The sequence below is a fragment of the Cinclus cinclus genome, chromosome 5, assembly GCF_963662255.1.
Source record: "Cinclus cinclus chromosome 5, bCinCin1.1, whole genome shotgun sequence".
NCBI lineage: Eukaryota > Metazoa > Chordata > Aves > Passeriformes > Cinclidae > Cinclus > Cinclus cinclus.
The window spans coordinates 53,983,131-54,005,175 of NC_085050.1; the positions used below are offsets into that span (position 1 = coordinate 53,983,131).

A 22,045-nucleotide genomic window follows, 5' to 3' on the forward strand; every position below is an offset into this window, starting at 1 on the left:
CTGGCAGCCTAGGAACTGAGTGCATTAAAAGACAGGATGCCAGACACAGAAGCCATCTTTCAGGAAACAACTAGTTCTTGTTGCTTCCTGGGACAGTGCTCTATTGCTTTCCTTTCCTGGTCTTAATTAAGTAAGAATTGCCTAGGGAGAGATGTCCCATTACAGCTGTTGGAAATTTTAGTCAGAGTTGTTTGTTTTTCCACCATTTTACAAGGTAAGCAACAGCGTAACCATCTGTCTGTTCTTTAAATAAAATGAAAGGGAATAAAATCCTCTTCTCTGCTCCTGTTTTTCAGTGCAGAGGAAAAAGAACAGGCAGCTGGACGCTGAAGACACCAGGGTTACAGTAAATGCTCTTTCTCCCATCTTGCTGAGGTCATTTACATTTAGTCTGCTGGTGAGGGTGGCTGAAAATCTGGCATTGCAGGCTTCATCATCTGCCTCTCCTGTCACTCCACAGACCCTCTCACCTCTTTTTTCTCCATTTTATCTTTTGTGTCTCTTTTCTGTTCTGCAGGAGTAAGTTTGCTGATCCCAGCCGGAGCTGTTCCACAAGGGAGAGTCTATGAAATGTATCTGACAGTTCACAGGAAGGAGAACATGAGGTAAAAAAAACCCTGCCTTTATTTCCTTGTGCAATAATGGAGGGGGAAAATGTAGTAACTGAAGACCTGTGGTAGTAATGCTTATGCAAAGCCTACTGCATTGAAGCTATTTGCTGACTTGGAGGTAAATACAAGCAAAGCCAAGGATAAACTTTGCCATGAAACCAGCCCAAACATTTGTTTTCCTAACCAAGTGTTGCACTCTGCAGCAAGCCTTCAGGCCGGGGGATGCTGAATTTTAGAGGAGCAAGGAAAATATGCCAGCATGAGTTTGTGCAGCAGAGAAGGTGTGAAGTAACCTCTTGATAAAGGCCTGTGCTGCAAAGGAGAAGAGAGCAGAGGAGAAAGGTGATAAATCAGCTCAGTGGAGGGACAGGTGCCTGAGCAGCTGACTTGGAAAATCTCCTCTCCTCTTTGAGTGAAGGTGAATTTTTATTTTACCCCTCTTGGACTTGGCTAGTCCATGCAGAGGATGGAGGCAAAGCTTTTGTTGTCCTCCCCCTCCTTGCTGCTTAGCCCTAGACACTGCACATTAAGGGCACCCAGAGGTGATGCTTGGACAATCACTGTTTGTCTCCTGTTACCTGAATGTGTGGCCTATTCATATTCTAGATCTTAATGTCTACTTGCATGTGATCTGGCAGCCTTGAAATTAAAAAAAAAAAATTGTTTACCAAAAGGCCAAGATACCATTTGCAGCCATTTAGAAAACTCTAATGAAGAGAAAGGTGAGATCTTAGGCTGCAGAATGGACTTGTGCACAAAGGCAGAATGGCAAATGTGAAGCTGAGGCAGTCATTACACAGTACTTTGCCTCTTTCTCTTCCTCATAGCAAGATATGTTTTTTGGCTCAGCCTCTTAATAGCTTTTATTATGTGCTAAGCCACAGCTGTTTATACACTGTGTGATATTGAACGCTATTCTTTAGCTTGGTAGTCTTCCACCCAAGCTAAAATAATCTGCTTAAAGAAAAATTAAGTAATCCTTCCACCCACCCTTTTGCATACATTATTCATCAGGCACTCTTTGAAAATAGCTAATTGCAGCTACAGAAAAAATGCCTCTGTTCATAGCTAGTATTGAATATATTCCTATAACTTTTGGCTGTGAAAGAGGTTTACAAAAAGTACTGAACAAAGACTCTTTCTTGAAGAAGGAAACAAAAATCAGATGACATCCCTTGTTATTCAGGTTACTTCTAAATCTCCCTTAACAAAATACCTAATTCTTAAAAAAAAAATATTTAATTTCTAGAAGGTGCTGAATGTGCAATTATTTTCTTTCCAGACAGTTACTGAGGGAATCCCTGTTACTTTATTCATACAGCTGCGGACAGTTAATGTCACATGCTTGTCTAATGTATTTTCTTCAAGGGTCATAAAGCCCCCTCTGCATGCTTTGTGATAGCTGTAACTCAGGAAGTCATACAGAAGGATAGGTTAACCTGTGTTGGGGAAAGCATGGCTGGAGATGTGCTGCCTGCCAAACTGAGCAAGTATGCCACAGGACACCTGCAGAAGTAAACAGTGTGAATCCTCACTTACGATGAAGATTTTAGATGTGATTTCTTTCCCTGGGAGAGGAGATCAGAGCAGCCTGCCTTGGGGCAGTGGGGGTGGTCGTATTGTGGTGGCAGTCACTTTCTGGGTGCACAGAGTCCAGCTTCTTATTTGATTTGTTGCAGTTTTTCAGAAAGCACACTGGCTCTTCATAAGCTTGGAAGGAAGCTTCTTCTGGGGCATTTAAGATGGAGCTCCTTGGATGTTGTCTAGATCACTCAGAACTGAATATTCCCATGCCCCCTCTCCCCAGGTGCCAAGGAGCAGAAAAGGGTGGGTGGCACCCAGCTGTAATGTTCTCCTACTGCAGGACTGGTTACCAGACATTTCATTTCTGTAGCAGAGCTGCAGCTCAGTCAAAGCTTCTTTTTCTGACTGCATGGGCCACAGGTGTTGCTTCATATAATTAGAGTCATATGGGTACCACAAGTTGCTGTGGGGTAATTATTTTTTAAATCAGCTACTACACTCTTGCAGCACTCTAGCAGAGAGTGATAGTCCCCAGTAAGGACTAGCTGCAGACATTTGCTTTCATGGCCAGGCAGTAACTGCAGTGTGTTCAACAAACCCTTTGAGACCCTATATTTATTTTCATGAGCACTGTGCAAATGTGTGTGGATTGAAAAGTCTTGTTATGTGTTGATGTTGTTTGGAAGGGGACACACAGGAAGTTATAAAATGCATGCTATTAGCAGAAACGAAGGCAGAGTCTTGTTCTTGATATTAACTAGCTCTGAGGCAAGAATGTTGTCTACACAGTGCTACTCTAGTAGCAGAGCAGCAACAGAAAGGTTCACCACCCTGGCTCACATATCTCCAGCAACTTAAGATCTAGCTCACACTTTGTTTGTAGAACTGTGAAACAATAGTTTCTGAATAGTCAAGCTGAAACAGAAAATATAGTATCTCTTGGACACCTGCAAATTCCCCTTTTCTCTTCCTTCCTTTGTTTTCATAATAAGTTTCCCCAGTTAGTTTCTGAAAGCTGTAGTACAGAAATTTGAGTGACTTCACAACCCAGTAGCATCACTCTTTGTGCTGCCTTGCAAACTGGTTAGGAGAGCTTTCTGAGAGAGTCTGTTTATTCCATTTCCTATCCATCAAAGCATGCGAGAGAAGGAAGGTCACCCTAAAAGCATTATCCTTTGGCAGTGAATTGGGGTTCTGATAGTTTGCAGTAAACACCACTTGGAGACAGTTGTTTCCTCCAAGTGTCAGCGTACTTGTGGCACAGTGGGGTTTATCTTTTACTGGACTGATGCTCCAGGAGAGTGTTATCCCTGCTCCTGTCCTGCAAGCTCACCCTCATATTTCCTATCATTTGGAGCAGGGTGGATGGCAGGCAGCTCCCGGGCTCTGATTCCTGGTGTGTTGACCTCATGAAAAGATCCACATTCTTTATGAAGCAGCTACAGTGAGGAAAATTATATATGGGTGTGTGTTTGTACACGTATATGCACACATGCGAATACATATATAACTGTATATATATATGTATGTGTAACTGAAAAAATGACAACCCTATGAGAATATTTCACAGCTATCAAACAGGTTTCTGTCTCGAAGCTCAGAGTCTTTTTCAGTGGTGAGCAGATGTGCTCTCCCTTAGTCTGGGGAAGCATCAGCAACTTTAAGATCTGCAAGAAGTCCCTTTTTGAGTAGTGGCTTCATCTTTGAAATCAGCACATTATGTTGGCCAGTACCTGGCAAGAGCCTGTTCCCATGAGCAGATGTTAGAGCCTGGGTCCTCCAGATTAAGTAATTTATTTAATTAACCTGCAATTTAATCCTAAGGATTAAATAGCATGAGTATAAACCTCCAGCCTCCAGGAATTGCTTGACTGCCTCAGGTTAAAAAACAAATCTTGCTGTGAGCTAAATTAGCAGAGCTGTGTTTCCTTCAAAAACATCTGGCATTGGTCAGTGTTAGATGTGGTCTGGGTCTTGATGGACCACTGGTTTTATCTTATGTGGCATTTCCTGTGTTCCTGTGTGAACCCCTGCTGGGCTCTCACAGCTTTAGGTGGAGCCACTCTTGCAGGCTCTAATCAGAGGCAGGAACTGCACAAAACAGATACAGCTCTGTGAAGGACACTCCTATATAATCCATCACACAGGAGGTGTTCCAAATGAGAGTTGAGGTCGCTGTGCCCACATTTGACAACCCTGAAGAACAGAGCAAACAACACTCCTGAAGGTCCTGATGGAAAACACACATCAATGTGCAAATTTCAAATTAGCTACCTTAAAAGAAAAAGGGTCAGGTGAGCCTTGCCAGGATTTGTATCAATGGATTCATAATGTATTCGCAGAGTTTAATATAAAGTCAAGCATCCGATCAATGATTGTGATCCAAGGAGCAATGATATATTTTCACCAGTAAACCTTAAGCTTAGTGATGTGAAATAAAAGAAATTGAAGTCTTCCATATTTCATTTCTCCACCTTCCTTATCTCAGTTGCATAAACAAAATTACTTTGCAACTCCAGAAGACAATTTCTTGAAGTGCCAGTCACTATAATTGAAAAATTCAACATGAAAAAGACCAGAACATCAGCAGAAGGGGAGGGCAAACTTCTCAGAGTATTTTTCTTCTGAAGATAGACAGTCAGAAAAAACAGAGTCTGTCGAGAATATTAAGTTTGAAACTTAAAGAACACATACTGAAAAATAAAGCCAGCAATGAAAGGAGAAAAAACTGTAACTTTTGGCTAAGCTGTGTAGAAGGGTTGCCATCTGTTGCTATGTCATAGCCATTCCTCTCTCCCTGCTCCATCCCGTGCTTCCTGAGCTTCTGTGACTGCCTGGAGCACAGTGGCAGGGAGAGCAGTGTAGTCCCACTGAGGAGCAGAGATTTATCTAGTGGTGCTCACATCTGCTGTCTGACAGCTACCTTAATGAATTTGGTCTGGCTTATTACAGGGAGACGGTTTCAAATGAGTAATCCCATTAAAAACACAAATTTGATTGTGAAGGGACCAGATATGATGAATAAAAGTTTGTTTGCTTTTAAATATAAGTTGACTGTTCTTGATAATCTCTGAGGGATGGGAAAACATCTAAAAATATCTGAAGACCTTTCAGTTACTGTTAGTGCCTTTTAATAGAAATGCTAAGCAGTGAGTTGAATTTTAGCCTCAGATCTTTGTAAAAGAAAAGCATCTCTTTGTTTTCGGAGCTATACAGCTGAGTCCTCTACAAAGTTATCCCAAGACTCCTGCAAGCCTAAAGTGAAGCCCATGTTGATGGGGGTTTTTGTAGGGGGTTGCATTTGGGGTTCTTTTTGTATAGCAGTCTAAAAGATCACCCACAGTTTTGATCATTTCTGCTCATAGGTTTAACTCCCTTGCTCTATAAGCTCCCCTGTGTCTCTGTGCTGGATATCCCACAATCTCTAACACATAAATCTCAGTGTTGGTCACAAGATGTGCTCCTCTAGGCTGGCATCCTGGCTTTGCTGCTGCTGCATCTCCTGTTTCAGGAGAAGGAATAAAATTGCCTGTAATGAGTGACTACACAATAACTTGTCTTCAGGGGAATTTGTTGTTTACTAATTCCATGAATTACTGTTGGTTTATGCTTTGAAGAAGAACGATTAATATCCCTTGTATAATGTATCTTGTCTACTGCATCTGTCCCTGTTCTCATTAGCTGTAGTAAGGCATAATCCTTTTGTTTCAAAATGGAAATTGAAAACAGTGAGAAGCAAGAAAAGATTTGTTGGGAGATTTTTGTTCCATTTTCCTGTCACTTTCCTTAGGGCACCTCTCTTCTGTCTGTGTCATTGCATTGTTTAGCCACCATCTTGTGGTGGTCCCTAAACACGCTTCTGCTACCTGCAGTCATGTTAGACCTGGAAAGGGAATATCACTGTGATGTGCTCTGACATGCCTTGTCCCATACTAAGCCAGAAATCAGATTTGCTTTTGTCACTGTGTCATGTTACATGTTGATGCCTGCTGTGTTGCAGCAAGCTCTCCTGAAATGTTTCCTTTTATTGGTTTCTGTGTTTCTATGTAACTCCTTGAAACTTGTTCTGCTCCAGCCTGAGCTACCTTGCAATTAATAAGATTTTATTTCCTACTCACATTTTTACCCTCTCTAGAATTCCGCCATTGTTTTCTGGCTTTCACTGTTATTTTCAGTGATTCCTTATTAATTGTTACCTGTAAATGTAATGATTGTGTTTTCCACATTGTGAGTAGAAATCCTGGCCTCACAGTAATCAGAGAGTGGTTTAGCACAGAGTTTAACAGTGCTAGGATTTCACCTCAACAGTGGCAGTGACCCACTTCACACCACTGGAGAACTTCTCTGCAACTCGTTACATCTGTTTTCAAAAGGCTTATCTGCATGAGGTGGATGTTGGAGAGTCACTAGGGCCAGCAGGTGTTCTGTAATTTTGTGGTACCAGTCCCTGATGTGTGCCTGGTTGGGAATTTGGGACTATAAAGTCAAGCATCCCCACAACTGGCCCATTTTTCTGCTCTTCACTAATCAGACAGTTCTCTATCATAAATACCCAGGCCAGGACCATGCATATCTCATTCACTTGACAATTAATCTAAGTCTGGTTACAAAGATGCTTCTTATGAACATGGGGAAAAAATATTAAGCCTTGATATTTTTACCATGTCCTTTGTATGCTTGCATTCACCTCCCATCTCACTTCCTCACTCTGCAGTCTGCAACACATCCTGACTTGGTGTTCTGCATAATTTTTTTGTTCTTGTTCTAATCAACTATAAAATGTTGCAGCACAGAATCGTGCCCAGAGTCCTAAAAACTGACAGTTAAAAAAAATTTTGGCACAAAGCAGTGACTAAACTTAACTTTACTTGGAGACAACTTCAAACTGTATGATTTATCAGTAGCATATTATTTTAATGTCCTTTTGGGGTTTTTGACTGCAGGCATCAGTGCTTGTCGATTTAACTCATTTTTCACCTAAAAGGCACCATGTTAATTTTTTAAGTCAATCATGATATATTCACTCCTGCATTCTTTTTGATTGTTTGTTCTGTAATTCGGTCCAGAAAACCTATGATAGCTTGTATTTTCTTTCATGTGTCAGTACTTTTAGATGAAGTTATGTTAACCAAATTATTAAGTCTATAGCTGGTCATATCTGCTTTACATACATATATTATATTTTTGAGAGATCTTTCTCATAAGGAACTATTTCTTGAAATTTCTTGAATTAGATCATAGGAGAGTGTTCAAATATCCACCAATTCCCCGAGGCTGATGACCACTACAAACCACTGACACACTCTGAATGTTTTTTGTTGCTTCTTATGAAAAAAATAACAATGTAAATGAGTCAGAAAAAGAAGGAATGTTTTAGTGAAAAACTGTCCAATGATTTATTCAGTCAAGCCTTGCAAAAAAGCGATACCTCATCTTCGTAATCTGAATCCAACGATTCCTTGCAGTACACAAGAAGAACTGGACTAGGTACTCAATCTGCTAGTGTTTCATTTATTTTGTGTATTGTTTGTTAGGCTAAAATAGCTGGCACAATACATGATAGCTGTCCAGATTGTTATATTTCACAGTCTTTTGAAAAACATCTATATCACAGCTGTTTGTTTCCAGTCCATGGATTTTCAGAAACAATTGTTAAGTAATTTAGTAAACTCATCAGTTAATTTCCACAGATGTGTATCATCTGGATTTACTGATTTGCATAGCTTCAAGTTTTTCAATGCAGACCCTTTTTTTCCTCAAATGTTAAAAAAAACCTCACAACATTTGTGACAACAAGAGGTAATTTTCAAAAGTGGCTTCATTCCATTTTGAAAAAGTATTTCTCAAAAGTTTGTCTTTCATTCTGTGAAATTAATGCAATAGACAGGGAGAATTAAGGTGGACAAAATTACATTAGTCCGGTGGACATATATTTGCAATAGCCAGAATAGGTGTGATAAATTTGATATCATAATAGCTTCTGTCCTGATTTGGCCTCCTTGAAAATGTTATCTAAGACTACCTGCTCTGCTCTGCATTGGTGTGGCCTGAGACCAGTTTTGGCTACCACAATGCAAGAAAGACATTAAACTATTAGACAGCATCCAAAGGAGGGCGGTGAGGATGGTGAAGGGTATTGAAGGGAAGCCATGCAGGGATTGGCTGAGGTCACTGTGTCTGTTCAGCCTGGAGGAGACTGAGGGGAGACCTCAGTGCAGTCACAGCTTGCTCGTGAGGGGAAGAGGAGGGGCAGGCACTGATCTCTTCTCTCTGGTGACAGTGACAGGACCTGAGGGAATGGAATGAAGCTGTGCTGGGGGAGGTTTAGGTTGAATATCAGGAAAAGGTTCTTCACCTGAGGATGACTGGGCACTGGAACAGCTCCCCAGGGAAGTGGTCACACCACCAAGCCTGGCAGAATTCAAGAAGTGTTTGGACAATGCTCTCAGGCACATGGTGTGACTCTTGGGGATAATCCTGTGCAGGGCCAGGAGTCTGACTCCATGATCCTTGTGGGTCCTTTCCAACTCAGGATATTCTATGATTCTGTGATTACAGCTATGTTTGTTTCCTTTAGGTAAAGATGAAGACTTGCAGAAAAAAAAAGCAATATTGTCTCAACTAATTTCTCTAAGACTGATGCAGATATATTTGTAAATGCAGCACAGGACTGAATCCTCAGCCAGAGCAGAGCACGTGTGGTCCTGTGGGCAGATCAAGATTTTAAGTGCAGATCACATCGAACGCTTTTAATCTCCCACTTGCTGGTTTCTGGATCATGAATTTGTCCTCTGTTATTTAGGGAGGCAGTTGATGAGGCACATTCAGCTGTATTTGTCATACACCAGATGTCAGGATAGTTAAAGTCACTCATGCTTCCTCTTGCTTTAAGCTCCTCAGTGGTTGGTCTGGGATGGTTTGCACTTGCACACATGTGCACACACACATGCACACACACTATCATTTTCAAACTAGAGTGTATATTGTGTATCCTAAATATTCATGTGAATTCCCATAACACCAACTCCTAGTGACTGGCAGCAAGCACACTGGATAATACCTGTGTTTTTAGCTGAACAGCTCAGGGTGATCACTAGAAATCTTGGGCTTTACAAGTGTATTTTACCCTTGCACTATTCCTTACTATCCCTTCCTCCTTTCTTCCTCATCAGCAGAGACACTTGCTCCCTGCAGGCATATTTGCAATAGCCATTCTAGTAGATCTGAATGCCTTTCAAGTAAAATGGAGTATCAGTGGTTTGGTGATGGCTCAGAACTCAAACTGCACATCTCAGATGTGCTACGTACCACTGTCAGCCATGCTCACATTCTCATTAGTTCAGTTCTCTTTGTCAGTTTTCTCTGTAAATAATTCTCACAAGTGGTGCCTACAAAGAGCCACCATTCATTTTTGTGTGTTACTGAACAACTGCCAAACGCAGCAGTGACCACATTTTGGCAGTGGGTGAAATGAAGCCTCTGCACACCATCTGCAAGGATCCTTCAGAGTGGAGTGTACTCAACAAATATGGCCTGTAATTTGCTGACACCTAAACCTGCATTTTGACACGAGTGATATTTGGCACAAAAACAAGCAAAAAAAAGAAATAAATATGGATTTGGAGAAAATGAAGGAAAAACCAAACCCACCCATTTTTCTTGCACAATCTTTTTTATTTTAAGAGTAGTATTTTTTTATTTTTACGCACCCAAATGAACCTTTTTGTCTTTTTCCACTCACTTAATGTGTCCATCTTTCTGTCTCCTCACCAGGCCACCTGTAGAAGACAGCCAAACCCTGCTGACACCAGTGGTGAGCTGTGGCCCTCCAGGAGCCCTGCTAACCCGGCCCGTCATTTTAACCATGCACCACTGCGCAGAGCCAAACACAGAGGACTGGCAGATCCAGCTGAAGCACCAGGCTGCCCAGGGACCATGGGAGGTGAGGCTGCAGGGCTCCATTTTGTGTGCTGGCTGCATGCAGGGCTGTCTGCTAGTCCTTTACTTGCCTTTCTGAACCTGGATGCCTGTATTTTGAAGGTTCCATGTGAAACACATGGCTGCTACAGGCAGGCAGGAATGTCCTTCCCAACAAGATGTCGAAGCTGCCAAGTGCCCATGTAGAGATCTGTCTTGGGGCATTTTGGCACCTCCTAGTACTAGCATTTTCCATGGTGGGAGCCTGAGGTGGTTCTTTGCCAGTAGTATAGCAGGATAATGTCCCAAGGCAGTGTGGGAAAAGGATCTTCCCACTGTAACTGGAGCATAAAGTGATGCTTTCAGCAAGGCTGAGCCATCTTGACAGAGCCCTCCTCTCCAGCCCTGTGCCCCTGAGTCCCTGCTGCCACCAGTTTGGTCTCATAATTAATTTGGCAAGGGTGCTTTCTCCTACTGGTAAGTTTAATAAGGTCGGGGTGGCTTCTGAAACCAGTTGGGCTGACAGCAGCAGAAGTGCCATGTCCAGCATTGTCTTCAAAAGCCTCTTGCGTTTGTCCTCCTGCCTGTGGCACTGGCTCTTCCTCCTGCTGGGAGGGAGCATTCAGCACAGCACAGCTCTGTCTCGCCAGCTAATCTGCACCCCACAGCCCAACTCGTGGCACCACACATGTGTTCCTTATTTGTGTCTGTGTGTTACTGGCGCCACTTCATTTTCCCCGTCCTCCTCCTGCCCTAGGCAGAGGTTTCTCTGCCAGCCCTGCACACACCCTGGTGCCTGCACAGTGTCTGCGGGGCCCCTGGCCATCCTGCCATCCTTTCTTCCTCCTGTCAGTTCTGGAGCAGCTTCTCCAGGCTGAGCCTCACATGCACATGTGCACACACATGCAGCATCACACGGGGCAGCACCTCCTGCCAGAGTCAGGTGCTGGCATGGCCATGGAGCAGCACCTTGCCCTCCAAAAATATTGTGCCACCACTGCAAATGTGGCAGGTTTGCCTCTCCTGAGACTAAGGGATCCCAGCTTAACACCTAATGCCAGGTGAGCCCACTCTTCCCAGCTGCCAGGTGTGTGTACCTTGTGCTGCAGAGCTGCAGGCAGCAGGGATGAAGTGGACAAGTTGTGCTGAGCATTGTGTGGCACGTAGTGGCTTTGCAAGAAGTGGCTGTCACCCGCTGCTGACGTTTCACTTCTGCTCCCTCTCAAAGCACCTTCTGTTGCGTGCAGGATATTACATGCAGGGTTGAATAGAGAAATTAGCAGGGGAGCTGTTTCTCTGCACGCCCAGGGTGGAGAGGTCATCTGCATTCAGACAGTACTCTTTTCCCTCATCCTGCAGTCTCGTCACAGAGAATTATTCTGAGGAAGCAGCAGGTGATATTTCATATAGATGTGGTATTTGGCCGTCACAGAGGTTACTTCCCTTCCTTGAGTTTTTATAACTCCTTATTGTCGTGCTTAGGAGGTGAAGGGCAGTTATTTATTCAGCATGCCTGAGACTACTGATGCTAAATCATGGTCACAAAATGATTAGTTCTGCAATATCTCTTTCAGTAAAATCTTGGTGATATTTTCATTATTTGCCGAACTCTGTCCAAGGCTTTAAAAACAGGAGTGCTTTTAAAAGGGGAGTTTTCAACCTCCAGCACTGCAGAGAAACCTGCTCCTTGTGCCTACACAGGAGAAAATCAGGAAGCAGGACTTTTAGACTTTGATTAATCTAAGGGGCAAACAGCAAGGACTTTTTGCATCATCCAGGCTTGAAAGGGGCATTGCTGCCTGAAAGGAGAGTAGACTGGGGGATTCGCATGCCATAACTTGGCCTCTTTCTCTCTTAGGATGTGGTGGTTGTTGGAGAGGAGAACTTCACTACCCCGTGCTATATCCAGCTGGACCCAGAGGCCTGCCATATCCTGACAGAAACCCTCAGCACCTATGCCTTGGTGGGACAGTCAATCACCAAGGCAGCAGCCAAACGTCTCAAACTGGCCATCTTTGGACCTCTGTCCTGCTCTTCCCTGGAGTACAGCATCCGGGTCTACTGCCTCGATGACACCCAGGATGCTCTTAAGGTGGTTCTTGATCTCTTGCTTGCTTTCCCTCTCCCTCCCCAGTTGTCACAGTATTGCAGTCATAGCAGAGACTGGACCCTCTGCTCCATGTATTCATGCTCCCTGTGTTATTTTTCTGATTAGAAGAAGGGTTTGACGGCAAGCTGCTGTTTTGCAGTTTAACATGCTATAAACTGTCCTCTGTATAGAGATCTCACACTATTTTCCACCCACTGGTCTTTTTTCCTTTGTTTACCTGTATCATATCCTGAATCCTAAGGTTTTTGCATTATTGAAAGGCCATAAGGTACACGGGGCTTCATTCGTTATTCATGCATTTTTAATGCTAAGTGCCAGCTCCCCAGAGATGGGGAAACATATAAATGCTTCTTTGTAAATAGTTGATCATGATAAAAGAAGCTTCTGGCCCGTTAATCACTGCCTGCTTTCATACTGCTTTATTACACCTCTTCGTGTGCAGCTTTTTGTGTTGGGAATTCGCAACTGGAATAAACCAAAGCTGCTGCTATTCCTAACTGGATAATCTTACTCTCCCTGTGTAATTCACACAAACGCACACACTACATGCAGATGAGCAGAGAAGTAACCATACTTGCTATTTCTCTCTATAAATACCTGTATTTATACAGAAGATATCTATAATAGATACACTCATGAAATATGTAGCTCCAACTGCACAACAGAGTTTATTAAAAGGTGGGGTTTTTCCTTTAGCTTTAGGTAGTGCAACTTCACTTCTTTGCAGCAAAGTGATTTCAAAGCCTGACTAAGCAGAGTCATCCTGCTGCTGTGCATGCTTTTGTTTCCCCAGGTCTAGGTGGGAGTTACTGGGATTTAAATGCAAATACACTGGCTGGGAGATGTTTGTGTTTTTCAGAACGATGACTTCCATCACTGAGAGCAGCACGCTTGGTTGCCCTCCCTGATACTGTCGGATACTGCCTGCCTAGGTTTGCTGAGGGGGTGTTCTTGTAGATGTAAGAAAGGCCACGAAGTATAAGGGTTGAAGCAGGCACATGGTGACTTCAGCCTGGTTTTGTCCTTTGGGAGCTTGGTCTCTGTCACTGCGTTGGAGTAACCAAACTTTTAGAAACAATTATTTTCTCTTTTGTTTTTCCTATTGAAAAAAGAGAACAAGAAAAAAAAAAAAGAAAAGGGAAAAGGATCTTTCACAGCAATCAAGCTTCAAAGGTCCTGATGGTTTTATGCCTGTGCTGCATAATACAATTTTTCATGGGTTTGACAAGGCCTGAGGTAATAATAACTGAGTTGGAGGGGCCTTAGCCAGCCAGCTAATGCAGTCAGAGCTGAGGAATCTAATTAGGAATTACTCAGGAGCTGTTGGTCTGTTTCTAATAGACTATAGGCAGAGTTGTGTGGTAAAGTTAATCCAATTCAGTACAACAGCAGAAGGGATCAGGAGAGGCACACAGAGGAACCATCCTTCACCTGAGAAGCTGCAGCCAAAATTTGGGAAAGCAACAGATCAGTCCTTGGGATCCTGCTGCAGTTAAACCCCAAAGTGAGACTGCAGTTTAGTGAGGAAATGTAAGCAAAGTCAGGAGGCCACCATCCCACTGCGTACCTACTGCTTTTTTAGATCAAGTTCATGCATTTTAATTTTCTTTCTCTTTGGCATATCTACCCTAAGACTGTGGGGACACCCATGGGGTTCAAGACCCAGCTAGCTGGTGGTTTGCAGGAGGACAAGCACATCTACTTGCTGGCCACAGACCCTTATGAATGCATGAGTTGCAGTTCTTTGGAAGTGTGAGGTCTGGGGAAAGAGAAGATTAAGGAAAAAGAAGCCTAGACCAGCTGTAGATGAGTTAAACAGGTGTAGATGGAAGGTCTGCTATGGACCAGTATGTCCAAGCAGGCGTGTACGAACTGGTACATACAAACCAGTGTGTACTAAACATCCCACAGCTAAACAGTGTTGTGAAGACTCAATCTATGACTATTTATATAGAAAAAAAAAGAGGTTGGGGTATTTGGCATGTGCTTTCACAGCAGCTGGTACTGCAGCAGCCCCTGCCGTGCTGGGAGGACATCCTTGGCACTGCTGTATTGCCAAAGGGATGGCATTCACAGAGCAATTACCACTGGGTGTGGGGACAAGGCATGCAGACCGGGCTGGGCCAGCAGATCCTGAGAAGTATTTTGGAGAGGAAAGAAAAGTTGTAAGCAGCAGGTGAAGCACCAGCTGCAACATCTCCATGTCTTGAGGCTGGCTGCTCTGGGCAAAGCACAGCAAGCGTAGGGAAGAGCAATATTTCCATATTGCATTGCCTGAGCTTTGGAAGAGCCTTTGTAGGGGATTGTCTGTATTTTATAATAGACAACCAAATGCATTCTGTTATTATTTACAACTAGGAATGAGTATGCCATATGCTGAGTGTGTTTTAACAGCCACCAGAGGAAGACAAGTAGTTGCAGTATAAAGCACAGTGCAATGTTTATCCAGCAGACTTTTCCCTCTCATCATGCAGAGTAAGCACTTGCAGCTGAGCTGCCAGCACCGCAGTACAGTATGAAAGTGTAATGATTTGCCATCAATAAGGCCTCAGTTACTGTGGGAGCAACTTAGTGAGGTTCCTGGCCATGGAGCAGCGTGGGCTCAGTGCTGATCACACATGCAGCATCCTCTTCCCCGCAGGCTCCTGAGCCACCTGGATGGGATGCTCACAAAAATGCTTTTTGGGCAAGGATGAGGGGAGTTGTGACCTTGAGCGCTGGCCTCTTTTTTTAAGAGGCTCTAATATTTGCACTTTGAAGGGGATGCCTAAAGTTTAAAAAGAAAAAAGAAATAAAGTAATAATATGATAGAGAAATCCCTCTGCTTTGCTCTCTTTATTGATGTGTGGCTTTGAGATTGAGGTATGTGACCTGTGTGCAGAGACTGAGCAGCCAGATACATGGAAACAGCTGCCTCCTACATGTGAAGGACTTCAGCTGCAGCAGGGTGACATTCCCCAACCTCTCTTGTGCTGTGCAGTAGCTATCTTCAAAAAAAAAAAAAAAACAGCCAAAAATGGGCACAAATAGGCCTGTGATCTTCTCTCTGTTATTTAATGCGTATTTTTCCTTTTATTGAACAAAGGCACAGCTTGGACTGAACACCGTTGCTTGCTCTAACAAGGAGGCTCAGGTTGCAGCTGTTCTGGTGTCATGGGTGATGGAGTGATGCCTTACACAGCTCCCTCTCCTAGTAAATAACTCCTGCCTTGCAGGGTGAGGAGAGACAGTGGGCAGGGTGACCTCAGCCACCTCAGCATGGGACAAGCAATGTGCAGCTCAGGTTTTGGCTCAGGAGAACACAGGGGTGCCAGCCAGTGGGATAAGCACTGCTCTAAAAAAAAAAGCCGTATGGCAGGAACCAGCCAGTGCGTTTGAAAGGCTGTGAAAGTCATGGCTTCAAATTAATTCTGAATTAATTAGCTAAATGGCATGGGAGAAGCACAGGCTGCTTAACATCCTCCAGTTAGAGCATGTGGAAGGGCTACAGTGGCCCAGAGTGGCTACCAGAAGTGGGATCTTGAAACTAGGTACACAGATGTGGTGGGTGGGATGGTGCAGCATCACGCTGCAGTGTTCCCCCACAGTAGTGCAGCTCCCAGAGCTGGTGCAGCATGGGCAAGAGCAGATTCTCAGCACCCCTGCCCTGCCTGCCTGAGAGGTGGCATCTGAAATTAGCTCACACAGTTCCACAAGTCATCTTCTGGACCTTCCAGGGAGGTAATTGGAACATAATGAAGATCTACAGTAATCAGATAATTACTATTGATTGCTCTTTAGACATCTTGATGAAGTAATTAGGTGGCAATGGAAAGAAGCTGGAACTGATTTGTTGGCATAACCTTAATCTGAAAGGTTTCCTGATTTTCTTTTCCTCTAATGGCCAATAAAAGAACATTGTTTTAGCTTCAGGATCTTCCAGATGCTTTTCTTATGTGCTTACTACCTCTCTTAATGTGGTCAGGAGCAGGTTAATTAAATGGGGGCTCCTCTATTAGGCCTGGGGCAGAATCCCAGTTTTGTGTGCCCCTGTATTCCTTGAGCATCTGCACTGTGTGTGATTGCCTTTGGCCGTGTGAGACTGGTTGGCTGGTTGACTCTTTTAATTAAATGTGACTGAGATTGGCTATGTTGGTTTCTAATAGAGCTCATGGAGGTGCCTTTATACTTGCTTCTTCCATGTGGTCCACGATTAGGCTGTTTGTAGGAAACATTCCGCTGTGGTCTGATTAATTACAAGCTTATATTTAGCTTCATAAAATGACCAGACTCTTGGCTTGGTTGCTTTTAATCACGTGATTAATATTTCAGTAGCCCTGAACCTGTGTATTCATATGAGCAAAATACTCCATCATGGTGTCTTGCGCTGTTTCCATGCCATCCTGCTGGACAGCATCAGGGTAGATCTGCTATCTCCTGTGGAGATACCTCCTGCTCTGTCACAGGGCACTTCCTCAGGGGGTCATGAGCTGACAGACTGGTGGTATGCATAGGTCCCATGTGCACAGGACCTACACAAATAGGAGTTTCCACAAACAAGATAGTAAAGCTACCATTAGATGTCCAGTTTGATGAGCAATGGAGACTGATCTATTACTGTACTCAAGCAGTGACTGCATGCAAAGTCTTTGCATTCCATTTAATAGCATATAATCAAGCTTCTGCTTATATGACATGTTAGAGAACACTGTGGCTCCCAGAGGGGAGATGCCTGCATCCCTGCTGGGCTGCTGCTGGATGAAGGAGGTGAGAGGGTTATCATCAGATCAATTAATGTAGTTCCAGTTCACAGGGACACACATTTCTGTGAGATGCCTGTGTATTTTTTGAAATTTGTATTGCAGAAGTTACAGTATCTACAGCATACCATCTTGACTCAGAAGGCCAGTGTGCTGTCTTGATGAAACCTGACACTTTCTTCTTTTTATCCCAATACTGCAGGAGGTCCTCCAGCTTGAGCAGCAGATGGGTGGGCAGCTTTTGGAAGAGCCTAAAGCTTTGCATTTCAAGGGAAGCACCCACAACCTCCGTCTGTCCATTCATGACATTGCCCATTCTCTCTGGAAGAGCAAGCTGCTGGCTAAATACCAGGTGAGCATAACTAAACACACACATTGAATCCTAGCAGTGAGGCTTAAAGAAATACTGTCACACATAGTGTTTAGAATGCACCAGGAGTTAAGCTGTTTCATGGACATTTTCTTTTCCCTGGACCATATGCAGTCACATTAGCACAGATCCTGCAGTCTATGGTCACACTGTATTTATGCCTTGGTCCCACATTCCCCCCAACTCTACTTTTTTGCTTTCCTCCTGCAGGAAATTCCCTTTTACCACATCTGGAGTGGATGTCAGAGGAACCTGCACTGCACCTTCACACTGGAAAGGTTCAGTCTGAATACCCAGGAGCTGGTGTGCAAACTGTGTGTGCGGCAGGTCGAAGGAGAAGGACAGATCTTCCAGCTCAACTGCTCTGTCTCAGAGGTAAATGACATTTGTGTACTTTTCTATACAACTGCAGGAACATGGGATAGCTAAGAAGGTAAAGCCTTTCCCATTGCTACCTCTTTAGTGCTTCCCATTTTGCTCCTGACTGCTGGTATGGACATAAAGAATAGATTATGTTGTTACTTTGTCTCTCCTGTTGCATTTTTCCTTCATTTCTCGCATCTGGAAGGAAGCATCCCTCCTTCAAGGGTGGAAGGAGAGCAGTTTTGGTCTCTCTACTGGTGTTGCCTTTCTGTGTCTATGTGGAGGAGCTCTTTGCCTACCATGCCCTAAAACATCTCATGAAGCCCTTATGGCCCTGTTTCCTTGACAGTCCATGAGACCCTTCATGCCTGACAATTTTCTGGAGAGAAAGAGAATAGGAAAATGTCAGTGCTGTGTGTTCCATGAGCCACTCCCCTCTTATCCCATGTAATAGCTGCTGTGCAGTCGGAAATATCAGATGGTCTGGTTGCAGTAAATGTTTCTCCTCGTATTTTGCTACTACTACAAATCCTGACATTTTCCTTTGGCAATTTTTATTTTCATGGCTGACTTTTTCCAGAAGAAATACTGTTGTAAGTTTGGGGACATCTTTGCACCTGGAGAATTTTTGCTCCATGGGGTAAATATTGGGGCTGAGATGGAGCAACAAATGCAGGTATGAAGTGGCATTGACTTCAGTGAGTATGCTGGTGGGTTTTATCCCTGGTACCCTTGGTAGTTATGAGGAGCAGACTCTCAGGCAGCAATTACTGCTGGCTGGCTTGGGGAAGGGCTGTGAGAGCAGAGACAAAAGTTACTTGTGCTGTTGGGCTCTGACAGTGAGCACCATTACCCATAACATCTGCTTAGTTAGTGTAAAGTTACAGATTCATCTGGGGACTTCACAGCATTAAGGACAGATGGTAAAACAAGCATCATAAACAATTATTGTAATAAGTGCTGCATTGAGGTAATCACTAATTTAACCTCACAGAGAAGAGAAAGAACTGAAAGTAACTTTAATGAAATGCAAGTATACACTATAATCATCTTCAGCTGGTTCTGTGTAATAGGGCCTGGTAATAGATTCAGAAGGAACTGGATAATGTTCTTGTCTTGTGCTGTGATCCTATCCATCAAAGATGAATAGAGGGACTGAATAATACCACTGCTATCAGGGCTGCCTCCTGCAAAATTACCCCTAGTTGTTGACATATTGTGATATTCCCAAACTCCAGCAAGGAACACAAGGATCTTGGGCTGCTAAGAGCTAGAATATAGGGTCAACTAGGGAAAAATCATGTAACTCAGAGATCTGATGAAAGGGTAATCACCTGAAATGGTAGTAATTGCAACTTGGAAACCAATGTATGCCTCTAGAAGTGTGATAAAAATATCAGATCAAGAACCACAGCTCTGGTTCCTCACATTTTCTTCTGAGGTTAGGCTAGTGGTATCCAGCTAGAGGTTAGGCATCTTTCCTTATTGCTGGATCTGTCTCTCTGCCCCTGTCACCCTGTGATAAAAATTTAGTAACACAGTTTCCTGCATCATCCCTTGATGGACTTTCTTTTTAGTCCCCTGCAGAGGATGTAAAACTTCTGCAGATTAAACTATCTTATACTGTCTTTATACAGTCTCTGCCACTGGGACTTCAAAAATGCAGTGAGTGCCAAAACACGCACGTTTGCAAAGCAGGAGGAAAATTGTGATAAAGGTCTCCCATGATTCATTTTCGAAGCCCTGTTTTTCTTTTGTGCCGTTGATACACAAAAAAGCCACAGGGAAATACTACAGATAACTGGGCCCCTTCTGCAGCAATCCTGAAGCCCTTGGGGCTGCAGGCTACCTTGAGAGCCAGGACAGCACTTGTGTCCTTTGGCAAGAATATAAAGAAAAGGTTATCTGTCTGCAATGCCACTGCCACCACCCCATTTCCACTTCCAACCTCCCAGTGCAGGTGAGCCTCCAGGCAGCATCAGCATCAGGCACATAATTTTCCTGGCTCTTGGGCAGTGCCTGCTGCCAGGTTGTTGGGCATTAAGGTTGGGACAGGCAGTCTGTGATCCTGGGCCTTGGCACCAAAGTACAGGTGCTGCATTCGACATGTTAATTGAGGACATTACAAGGTGGCGTAAACCTTGGTTAGAAATTTCACTGATTGACTAAAATGCCTTGTCTTAAAAAAAAATTATATTCATACAATGGAAGGTAACTAATTGATGGAGATAAGAGAGTGGAGGCAGAAGGTTTAATTCTGTGTATTGCTCATGGACACTGGTTCTTTCCATTTCTGAATAAATTTTGGGGGGATAAAACAGAGATTGCACAGGGCTGTGAGCATCTCCAGCAAAATCCTTGGGGAGTTTGTGATTGCACCTTCAGCCAGGAGCCACCTGACTTTAAGACTGTTTCAGGTATTACAGCTCCTTCCCAACAGCCAGTTTGACATGAAGCAATAAGACAGTTCACAGAAGAGAAAACAGATTGACATTTAATGACAAATCTTTAGCCAGAGTGTTTCTGGCTGTCTGAGGCTGTGATCTGGCAGAGGGGGAGGAGAATCAGCTCCCCCATTTCTACTAGAAAAGAATATCAAATCGTGAAATAGACTGAGCAGCATTAGGGCAGAACCAGCCATGTTTGCTGCTTTTTCCATCAGGGTCTCTGCAGGACCTCGTTGTTCCTAAACAAATCCAACCATCCAAATTGACCAGCTATCATTGTCCCACCAGCTACTATGCCTGTGGTCACTAAATCTATCCACGCCAAAGAGAAGCCAAAATCCTTGCCCGGAAGAGCCAACTGGTGTTATTCCCAGTGGTGTTAGCAATGATGTCACAGGGAACCCTCCAGCTGGGAGGACCAATCAAAGAGCATCAGCACTACACCGGCAGGGGACAAGCTGGCTTTAGAGATGACTTTTCCCTTGAAACACTTGCTGCCACACTGCCTTGGATGTGCTCTGTGTCTTGGGGAGATGGGGCGATGCCTGCCCCCCACCAACCCCAACCCCTGCCCTGAGCACATGATCTCCATCTATTTCCAGAGTCAAAGCCACATGAAGATGAGGGCTCAGCTTGTGCCTGGTGTGGTACTGACTTTCTCTGTGGTCTGCACAGGATCAGAGGCATCAGAGAGCTTGTGTACTGCCAGAGGGATGTCAGGAGTGTGAGCCTAGTGCTGGCTTGGTGGGACACTGGGGGCTTGTGAAGATGCTGGGAAGGGGGTCTTGTCAGCCATGCCAGGAAAGCCCAGTTCTGCTCTAGTAGTAGCAACTTGCTCTGAAATGTCTCTTAAGTGACTGATCCTTCATTATTTCCAGTAAGTGATTAATTAAGTTGGCCATTTCGTCCAGCTATAGAAATATCCACCCTCAAAAAAAAAAAAAAAAAAAAAAAAAAGACGAGGAAAAATAACCTTTGTCTAACAAAGTTGAATATAAATATTGCTGTTTTCCAGTGGACTAACATGTTTATGTTAGGGCTTTTACTTGCAGCCCTCTGCTAATTTACTAAACACTGAGTCTCAGAGGATGTCGTTCTACAATTGTCTCTTCACTCAGTAACAGAACTGATGGGTTGTTCAGGCTTTTTTTCTTTCCAATCTCAGGAACCTACTGGCATCGATTATCCTCCCATGGACTCAGCGGGCACCATCACCACCATCGTGGGGCCCAGTGCTTTCAGCATCCCCCACCCAATAAGGCAGAAGCTGTGCAGCAGCCTGGATGCTCCCCAGACCAGAGGCCACGACTGGCGCATGCTGGCCCACAAGCTGAAACTGGACAGGTGAGCAGGGTTGCCCACACGTGAGCAGGCAGGGAAGCTCCTAGGGAGGGGGGTATGTGCAAAAACATCCTGGTGAAAGTCCCACTGAAAGCATATGTACAGACTGGTCAGGCTGACTGCACGGGGGATGAGCACCTTGACAGCACCAACAGGAATGGGTTGAAATCATATTAATTCAGGCACTTTCCATGCAGCTCAAGGAAAAAAAAAACTAGTTTCTTTTTGGCTCATTGCAGGTACTTAAATTATTTTGCCACGAAATCCAGTCCCACCGGGGTGATCCTGGATCTCTGGGAAGCCCAGAATTTCCCTGATGGCAACCTGAGCATGCTGGCAGCAGTTCTTGAGGAAATGGGAAGACACGAAACAGTTGTTTCTTTGGCAGCAGAAGGAAATTACTAATGCAGCCTTGGCATGACCGGGAAGGACAGACACAGGGAGTGGTAATGCCCTGTTATTGCAAACGAGAATTGAAATGAAAACCCAGATCAATGAGTTACACAAGAGACATTTCAGAGAAGAAAGCAAGCAAACAAACAAAAAAAACCAGCCCTGACCTTCACACATGTTCTCCTTGTACATTATCACAGGATCAGAAAGAGATCATGCAAAGTTGTACC

General features: G+C 44.0%; 1 protein-coding gene across 2 annotated transcripts in view; it reads left to right on the forward strand.

Annotated features, from left to right (window-relative positions):
• Positions 1–21,827, forward strand: part of UNC5C (unc-5 netrin receptor C) — a 242,362-nt gene extending 220,535 nt beyond the window's left edge. For both annotated transcript variants that reach the window (XM_062493830.1, XM_062493832.1), the window contains 7 exons: positions 518–605; positions 9,909–10,077; positions 11,911–12,144; positions 17,104–17,253; positions 17,482–17,646; positions 21,247–21,425; positions 21,662–21,827. In XM_062493830.1, coding sequence (XP_062349814.1) covers positions 518–605; positions 9,909–10,077; positions 11,911–12,144; positions 17,104–17,253; positions 17,482–17,646; positions 21,247–21,425; positions 21,662–21,827 — 1,151 coding nt within the window. The remainder of the gene's footprint in view (positions 1–517; positions 606–9,908; positions 10,078–11,910; positions 12,145–17,103; positions 17,254–17,481; positions 17,647–21,246; positions 21,426–21,661) is intronic.
• The last annotated feature ends 218 nt before the right edge of the window (positions 21,828–22,045 follow it).